At 41.7% G+C, this 9,817-nt stretch overlaps 1 protein-coding gene across 1 annotated transcript; it reads left to right on the top strand.

The window, feature by feature from the left end:
* On the top strand, positions 1-5,915 carry acsl5 (acyl-CoA synthetase long chain family member 5). Its single transcript, XM_069159804.1, has 20 exons — positions 1-156; positions 297-408; positions 788-852; positions 942-1,043; positions 1,133-1,232; positions 1,631-1,809; positions 1,896-1,928; positions 2,021-2,072; positions 2,544-2,617; positions 2,706-2,783; positions 2,884-3,018; positions 3,145-3,279; positions 3,359-3,454; positions 3,730-3,802; positions 3,913-4,001; positions 4,322-4,438; positions 4,596-4,739; positions 4,828-4,929; positions 5,267-5,338; positions 5,769-5,915. The coding sequence occupies exons 1-20, from the start codon at positions 1-3 to the stop codon at positions 5,913-5,915; spliced, it is 2,061 nt and encodes a 686-aa protein (XP_069015905.1).
* The last annotated feature ends 3,902 nt before the right edge of the window (positions 5,916-9,817 follow it).

Raw genomic sequence — 9,817 nt, 5'->3', positions numbered from 1 at the left:
ATGGACTTCATCTTCCAGTGGCTGTTCTCGCCCCTCTCGACCCCGGCCATCGTCTCACTGTTCGGCCTGGCAGCTGCCAGCCTCATCTACCTGAACTCGAGGCCCAGTCCCCTCCGGTCCCCCGCTGACCTCAATCACCAGACTCTGGGCATCAAGGTGAATATGCAGAGCTGGAAAGGTGTTTTAAGATGCATTACTGACTGTACCTGCGTGTATTCTACAGTCAACTGGAAATGGTAATTGACACTGAACTCCTCCTGTAGTGTTCTGTACTGAAGTGTTTCTGACGTCCTCAGGATGGTGCGAGGAAGAGTGCTTTGTTGGAGGACAACAACAACCTGCTGTCGTTCTTCTACAACGACGCCAAGACCATGTACGATGTGTTTCAGAGGGGTCTGAAAGCGTCAGGTAAACCAATCCTTGTTTACATTCTCTTAGAGGCTTTCAGAGGACAAACTTTCACACTAGCAGCTTCCTGTCATTCCTTTTGAATCAAGCGTGTAAAGCTGTGATCACGTTCTGCAGGATGGATATTTGACATTAGAAAGACTCCCAGATTAACTTCAGTGTTCACGTTTCTCAAGATTGATCCATTTTGCTGATGTGATGTTACAATGCTGATGGTCCCAAATGCAAAAAGTCCTTTCTGCATGTATCTTTAACACAGAATATCTTAAAGTTTTGAACTATTCCTTTTAAGGGCCTCACCATGGGCAACTGAAACCTTTAAACTTACTACTGTGGAGCTTTAATAATTACAATTCTTCAAATATTTTCCTGTTTGCAGCTAATGGACCGTGCTTGGGCTACAGGAAACAAGGGAAGCCATACCAGTGGTTGAAGTACAGACAGGTACGACGGCGTGTGAAGTCCATAAACACTAATAAAAATGGTGTAGATTGTGACTCTCGGCTCACCTTTCCTCCACTTTCTCTCTGCAGGTGTCTGACAGAGCGGAGCACCTGGGATCAGGGCTGCTGCACAGGGGTCTGCAGCCAAACTCGGACACGCTTATTGGCATCTTTGCGCAGAACAGACCTGAGGTAAGTGACATCATGGTTTGTTTGTTTTGTAAAGGGAGTTTTTCATCTGACCAACATGCCTTAACTTTGCCGTGTTGCTGTTTCATCAGTGGATTATTGGTGAACTGGCGTGCTACACCTACTCCATGGTAGCTGTCCCCCTGTACGACACGCTGGGTCTTGAGGCTCTCGTGTTCATTATCGACCGAGGTAATTGGAGCCTCTCCTGCACTCTTAATGCTGCTAATTACAGAGCTGAGTAGAAGTCCAGTAACAACCTGGTCCCCAGGGGGATCGGTGTCGAGTGTGCTTTAATCTCTTCTAACTGATTGATTACTCCCGCGCCTTCAGTCTGCACATCGGTTTATCACAAGAAAAAGTTCCACTGTTAGAAAGCCTGCTGTTATAGGGACTGCTGCTTGTTTTGCCTTTAAAAAAAAAAAAAAAAAAAAAAATCCTGTTTTCTGCTCAATCTTTACTGACATTAGTGATGACAGTAGTACCTTTTTAATTTAGTGCATTTGCTTGCATCTTCTTGAACTGCTGCCTTCAATACCGTCTGTTTTACTGTTGATCCAGCTAAAGTTTTCTTCTTCTTCTTCTTCCAGCGGAGATCTCCACCGTGCTGTGTGACAATCAAAGCAAAGCAGAAACGCTGCTGCAGAACCGGGAGAAGGGCGAGATTCCGGTTCTCAAAACCATCGTCATCATGGACCCTTTCGACTCCGAGCTGGTCGAGCGGGCGACCAAGAGTGACGTGGAAGTCATGTCCATGCAGGCCCTGGAGGTAATGTATCCAGAATACATAACTGTTGAGAAAACGGTTTGAAGATTTCATATTCCTGATAATATGCTTTGTTTTTTGTTTTCCAGGCACTGGGGGAGAGTAATCATCACAAGCCAATCGTAAGTTTCTGATTGTCTTGTAATGAAGTTCAGTTTTGAGATTTTTAAAAAGCTCCAGGCTGCTCTGATGTGTTCATTCTTTGCCCCAACAGCCACCAAAGCCAGAGGACCTCGGTATTGTTTGCTTCACCAGCGGCACGACAGGTAACATGTTGCACATGTTGTTCATTTCATCGGCCGAGGATGACGTCATAAATCATAAGAAAATTTGAATAGTTCATGATGTTTCAATCTTGAATGTGACTGCACCAACAGAGCCATCTAAAGCATGAGAGGCAAATCCAGCCATGGTTGAGTTAATGTTAGTCAGTGTCAAGTCACCACAGATGGAAATTTCTCCAAAAATGAAACCATGTAGGCATTCCTGGTCCTCCGATTAAAAAGTCTCATGACTCTTGAGACTCTTTTTTTATTTAAATTTTACATGCAAAACTCGCATTCCCATCAGCCTCAGCTAAACTTGGTGCTTAATGTTAATTAGCAGAAGTTAGCTGGCCAGCTAAGATGATTAATGTTAGATTGAGATTCATTTATCAATTGTTTTGGGAGAAAATATGAAATTAATGCATAAACCTCATTACAAGAAAAGTAAAGTTTTTGTATCTTTTTGGTCAGGAAACCCAAAGGGAGCGATGTTGACTCATGAGAACATCATCTCTGATGCTGCAGCTGTCCTCAAAACCTTTGAGGTACGTTTGTTTTAAAGTGGATCTTTTTATATTTTTTCATAGTAATGCTTAATATTTTGAGTGCTAACAGCTTCTGTGCGTCTCACAGTCATCAGTTGTTCCATCAACCGAGGACGTCAGCATTTCATTCCTGCCTTTAGCACACATGTTTGAGCGAGTTGTACATGTAAGTTTTAGGCACCATTAACATCAGACCATTGTTCAGTGTGTATTCAAGTGTTTTTAAAGACTTTTTTTTTTTTTTTTAAATTGTATGTATCTTGTAGATGGTAGTCTATGGTACTGGGGCTAGAGTGGGATTCTTCCAGGGAGACATCAGGCTGCTGCCAGATGACATGAAAACCCTTCAGCCCACCATTTTCCCAGTCGTGCCTCGACTTCTCAACCGTGTCTATGACAAAGTTGGTGATTTGTGATCTTTAATTCTGCTTTTAGCATCAACCCCCTCACCCCCCCCCCCCCCCCCCCCCCCAAAAAAAAAAAGCTTCTGGTATCAATGTGGCAGTTTCCCTTTTTTTCCCCACAAGGTTCAGAGCGGCGCCAAGTCGCCTTTCAAGAAATGGCTGCTGAACTTTGCTGTAGATAGGAAATTCGCTGAAGTGCAGGAGGGCATCGTCCGGAAAAACAGCATCTGGGACAAGCTCATCTTCCACAAAGTTCAGGTACTGCTTCAGTTTGAACAAATGTGGATCTTCTTATGGAAGACATACATTCACTAAATATGCTCCACCTTGACTCTAGGAGTCATTTGGGGGGCGTGTGCGGATCATGGTGACGGGAGCAGCACCCATCGCTCCCCCGGTCCTCAACTTCCTCAGAGCTGCTCTGGGTTGCCAGGTAATAAACACTTAAATCCTCTCTGTCTGGTGTGTTTGTGTCTTCACAGGGTTTTCTGCATCCAGAAATGTGCTGTTAGATGGTGTTTACTTGACCTTCAGGAGATCTTGCTGACTGATTCTTTTCTAACATACACTATGTTAAAATATTTGTAATAAAATGTCATGATTCAGTAACTCTTATGTTTGGTGGAGTAAAGAAGGTGCAACGGTGTGATGCTGATTCCCGTTGTCATGACGACCTCGTCATTCTGCCGTTTTCACCGTTACTCTTAGATCTTTGAGGGGTACGGTCAGACGGAGTGCGCAGCCGCCTGCACCTTCACCATGCCGGGAGACGCCACCTCAGGTAGGTCAGAGGCAGCCTAGAAATGCATCCTCGACGATCAGTTAAATTTCCATTTAAATAAACCCTGGTGGTGAGAAACAAAGCAACCCTTTGTGTATGTTTTACCACAGATCACGTCGGGGTGCCTCTGCCGTGTAATTATGTGAAGTTGGTGGATGTTGAAGAAATGAACTACTTCTCTTCAAACGGTGAAGGAGAGGTAGGTTCATAGGTTCATGAGAATTCAGTGACTCTGGTTTGGGATGTTTGATTGCTGCAGAAATGCTGATTGAGGCACTCGACTCTTAAGCTTCTTTAAAACACGGTTGGCTGAATGCTGTACTTTATCTCAAATCTGAACACACAGACATGATGCACACAAGTTCAGACTCTGTGACTTGACACTTTCTGTCTATGCAAATAGAGACTCATGACTGCACTTGAAAATCTGGAATTTTAAGAGAATTGTTTCTCTGTTTATGCCAATATCAGATGAATCTAAATACTAAAGTATGTTTAATGGTCTAATTATGTTTCCAGGTCTGCATCAAGGGTAGAAATGTGTTCAAGGGGTACTTGAAAGACCCTGAGAGGACTGCAGAGGCCTTGGATAAAGACGGTTGGCTCCACACGGGGGACATCGGAAAATGGCTTCCGGTAAGAAATAAAAGCCAATTTTTTTTATTTTTTTTCCTCTGCAATAATTGGTTTTATGTTTACCAGACTAAAATGATCGAACCCTGCTGTCTTAAATCAGATGCATGCTGCCTGGATTTACAGTATAAAGTTCAGCAATTCGTTTTGTGTGTGACAGAGTGGAGTCCTGAAGATTATCGACCGGAAGAAGAACATCTTCAAGCTGGCTCAGGGGGAGTACATTGCACCAGAGAAGATTGAGAATGTATACGTACGCAGTGGACCTGTGGCTCAAGTGTTTGTGCACGGAGATAGTCTACAGGTAAACCCGGCATCTCTGCTGTGTATATTCACAAATACATACAGTAAACTGTGGCTGTGATAATCAGCATGCATTCCTCTGTCTGCAGTCCTGCCTGGTTGCCATTGTTGTCCCTGACCTGGATTTCCTGCAAGGCCTTGCAGAAAATCTCGGGTGCCGAGGCTCCATTGAAGAACTCTGCAAAAACACGGTAATGTTTCTGTCTCGTAAATATGTGCCGCGGGAGGGCCTTTCTGCTCTCAAAGTGTACAAAAAAAGCAAAAAACTTTGGGCATGTCTAAAGTTCAGTGTTATATATATATATATCAGATGACTTTTCTAGAAAAGCTCCAGCGCTGGAATATCTGCAAGAAACATGAGCATTAACACTAACAGGAGCCAGTTGGAGAGGTCCTGCAGCCTCACTGTAAAACTCATAAAGCACACGTCTGCAAAACAAATGTAATACTAGAAGAGCAATGATGCATTGTTTGCTAAAGGAATTTTACTGGAATGTTCCTAATGGTGATTTATTTTTTTGTTTGCAGAAAATCAAGGAAGCCATTATTTCAGACATGACCAAACTGGGAAAAGAAGCAGGGCTCAAGTCCTTTGAGCAGGTAACAACTCCTCCTGAATAACCTGAGTGTAACAGCTGAGTAATGTGCGTGTGCTCCTGTGCAAGTCGGGTATTTTCAGAGCACGCCCTTGTTCCTTTTTTAAAAAAAAAATCCATTTTCTGTTACTATACCTGCCTGCGTTCGCCCTCTAGTGGTTAAAATGTGCAGTTTTTGTTCAAAGAAATGTCTAAAGTTGTGTTAAAGCCCTGCAGGTTTAATGTGTTCGACTCATTTCCTCTTCACTGATCCCACATCCTCATTTTCTCCTCTTTAACAGCCACTGTCTTGTTTTTCTTAGTAGCACAGTTGGCTGAGGAAAAGGTTCAAATGGGTGCAACAGCTTCTAAACAAAGTCAAACTGAGACCACTGAATATAAAACAAAAAGGGATGACTAACCAGCTGAACTTTTTTATTTTGCTTCTGTTGCAGGTGAAGGATGCGTACATCCACCCGGAGCAGTTCACCATTGAGAACGGCCTGCTGACTCCCACCCTCAAAGCCAAGAGGGCCGAGCTCAAAGCGCTCTTCCAGCACCAAATCGACAAACTTTACGCCAGCATCCAAGAAATTAAATAAACCAACAACTCTACTTTTGGACGCGTTATTCTTTTATTCGTCTTCTTTTGCAGCATCTGTCTGAACCTTAATAAGAGATCATCTAAAATGTGTTTTGGACCGTAGAGACACGAGATGATGAGGTTCTGTTAAACTCATCTTCCTGTGGCCTCGGGGTAAGCTGGACTCGGTCCTTGATGATTCACTGAGGTTACAGTCTGGGTGAATCATCACTAACACTTCCAGTTAAAGGCTAAAATCTCAACTCAAGTTCAGAACTTGAATGCATCGGGTCTTTTTTAATAGTTTATATGCTTATATCACATTTCTTTTCTGTAAAATTGCCCCACGTTTGGCCTCCCCAGGTGTGATGTCACCTTATACGATGTAGGCATCGATCAGAGGAGACCCAAACTGTGCAACGCTGTAGTTTAGTCAGGGGATAATGCGCTAAATGTAACATTTGCATACCATAATCCAGCCATCTTGACACCATTACTAACAATACTAATACCTTGGGACAAGCAAAACTAAATATAATCTTTGTAAGGGAGAATTTATGGAAGAGTTCTTGGGATTGCATTTAATTGTGCAGTGGTACCTAATAAAGTGGCATCCTTGTAAGAACTAAACCTGTCTTTTCTAAAAACCAGTGTCATGGCGTTTAAATGTTTACTTGGAGAAAATAAATGCCGGTGATTAATGCCAATAATTGTATCGAGTATTAATGTGTTTTATAAGGGCATTGGAGGCAAAACTACCACTATACATTTTAAATGCGGACATTATCTCATGTCCTTGTGTGTGTAAAGATGTCGGCCTCCGACAAACAAACATGAAGTCAAAACAATACAGATCACTTGTACTGAAAATCTTTTCTGCTTTGAGTCAACACTGCCCTCGTTTGTCCAATTCAAAACATGGCAGGAACTGATGCTTCTAAAACTACAGTCTTGAGTCATATTACTGTATTAAAGGGCAATACAGGTTAAAATGTTTTACTTAATAAGTAAAGGACTGCAAATTATTTACCCCAAAATGACAGAGTATGTTTGGCTGTGTGATTGCTTATTCAATTATTGAGAGCATAGATGATTTTAAGAGTTCAGTTTTAAATTTGAGCAACGGTGGTGGAAGAAGTATTGAGATGTACCAATACAATAAAATAAAAGTACCAATACAGAAATGTAAAAATACTCCATTACAAGTAAAATGTCTGCATAAAAAAAAAATCTACTTAAGTAAAAATACAGAAGTATTGGCAGCACAATGTAGTTAAAGTATTAAAAGTAAAAGTAGTTGTTTGCTCCCTCTGACTGATTTATTTTATATATGATATTATTAATACTAAAACATCAGTGTCTGAGCAGCATAGGTGAAGCTAGTTTCAACTACTTTAAATCCAGTTTTATATCCAGTTTTACAGCAGATAAAAATACGAGGGGTCTTCAGATGATTGCTGGGAGAGGAAAGAAGAAAAAACAATCCACACATCTGTTTTCACTTCCTGGACTTTTTCCTCTGATCTTTGATCGTTTTATGAAATATTGAAACTGTTTCAACCTCGCAGTCAAGGAAGGAGGGTCGTTAAGGTAAAGTGGTGGCACCTGTGTAGGTCTCTACCAGTGCTACAAATACAAGCCGTGTCTCATTGTCGTTCTCTCCTCGGCTCCACATCTGCTGTTTTGGTTCGTTTGACTTTTTCCTTCCACCTTTAACACACATTTCTCAACCATCCATGCAGTCCATTCATCACCGATGCCACTCATCGGCATTTAAACCTGCCTCGTCTCCCCTCCTCTTCGTCACAACCATTGAGCCGGTTTGTGACAAAATCATCATGCGAGAAGTTCAGAGGGGAAAATCAGTGTTTGTAGGAGCTGTTAACATCTGAACATTTGAGCGTAAGACATCTGAAATGTGATCTCGACTACACAGATTTTTTGCAAGACGTCAAGAGGCCAAAAAAAAAAAAAGAAAGATGGAAACCACTGGTTTAATCTCTAACAGTGTGTTGTACTTTAAAAGCTTGTTATATCATCCCTTGTGTCAAATCTTCATCTGAAAAGCTGTTAAATAAATGTAGTGGACTAGAACATAATATTTCTCTCTGAAACGTGGTGGCGTGGAAGTAGAAAGTAGCAGCAAAAGGAAATACTCAAGTAAAGTACAAGTACCTCAGAATTTAAGTACCGTACTTGAGTAAATCTTTCCCCTTCTCAACTGGTTACTTTTCAGATCTAGATTATACATGTTTGAGAAGTCTATAAAATATGTTAAAGTATTTTTTTTTCTTTTAAATTAAGTCATAACAGTAATAATATCCCCCCCAAAAAAATTACAACGTATTTTTGATACTACAACCCAGAATGGAGCATAATGAGTACTTTTACTTTTGATATTTCTTTACTTTTGGTAACATTTTACTGTTGTAGTTTTCTATTTATTATTTTTATGTTGAGACTGTGGTTAGAAAGCTTGTGAACCATCACCGGAAACTGAAACATGATGTATATCTTTGCAGATAAATACAGAATGACAGAGGAGGAGGAAGAAGAGGAAGAGGAAGATGAAGCGGGTGATGCTGCCACCTTGTGCCCGGCTTTTCCACCGGGCTGAACCGAGAGTTGCGCCAGGCTGCGGCTGCACACCGCTTCGCTTCACCTGGGGGGTCTCCACCGTGGCACAGCTCCATCTTCACCTGCCGGCCGGGCTGCGTCTGGACCACCTGGACATTCAGGCAGGGAGAGAGAGGAAGCTCCAAAATAAATGTCAGCACCTCTTGTGCGTTTATTTCCCGCTTATGTGAGAGTTGGTGAATGTGCTGTGATCAAACTCACCTGAGAAGCGGAGCAGCTGCACCGCGCACTTCAACATGGCTTCCACAGGTGACCGCGAAGAGCAGGTAAGACGGCTTCAAGTCGCCCTGCTGTTGAAAATAACCACTTTAGAGCTCAATGCCAGTAGTTATCTCCTGCTTCGGCGTGTTGTTGATGTTTGTTTTTGGTTGCGAAATGCACGTTTGTTTCCTCATGCACGAGGAGCCAAGTCCCTGACTGTTAGTTTAAAATGTGACTTTCCTCCGCGAGAATCTGGACAAAAACCCATAAATCTAACAAAGTGTGGCATTAAAACTCTCTCTGTATCGCTCATTTACCCGGTTTTTAACTAGTTTGCAGTTTATTGAAGGTAAGGTTTGTTTTTACGGTTTATTATTAACGTTTTAACCCGTAAACATGTGTTTATCATTCATTTTCCTGTTCATACTGTGTTGCTATGACTCCATGTTATTACGCTGCACATTTCGGGCATGATGTCCCGACCACTTCCTGATATCAGGTTTACCTACAAGAACTTGATTATTGACTGGAGGAATGAGTTGGGTCTGCAAGTTTATAAACCTGTCTTTGAAGTGTAGTCATCTACGGTGGCCCAGAGAGCTCAATGCATGCAAAAAGATCAAGTCAGAAAACGCCTTCAAATAGAAAACACAACAAAATATAGGAACGAGCTACTACAACCAGATGGATACGAGGTGTAAACATAGAAAACACAACAGAATACAAAAACAAGCTGCAAATATAGAAAAATTACCTACAAATATAGGAAACAAACAAAATACAGAAACATGCTGCAAATAACACAACAAAATACAGAAATGCACTCCAAATATAGAAAACACAACCAGATATAGAAATGAGCTGCATAAAGTAGATGCCCCGTGTAATATAGTTGATATTGGAGCACGGTGGCTCGTAATGTTGCATAATAAGAGTTGCAGTCATTTATTCTTCTGGTTTGGATCAAATTGAAACTATAAATGTTATAGTAGTAACATAAAATGTGCTGACATGACAGTTTTATTGGTTCCAAGATTCACGCTGCTGTTGGGTCTTTTCTTAATCCAGTGTGTGTCATCCGGA

This window comes from Embiotoca jacksoni, unplaced genomic scaffold, assembly GCF_022577435.1.
Source record: "Embiotoca jacksoni isolate LCO1_2020_lvr unplaced genomic scaffold, fEmbJac1.0.p SCAF_26, whole genome shotgun sequence".
Classification (NCBI taxonomy): Eukaryota; Metazoa; Chordata; class Actinopteri; family Embiotocidae; genus Embiotoca; species Embiotoca jacksoni.
This window is presented reverse-complemented; position numbering and strand designations above follow the sequence as displayed.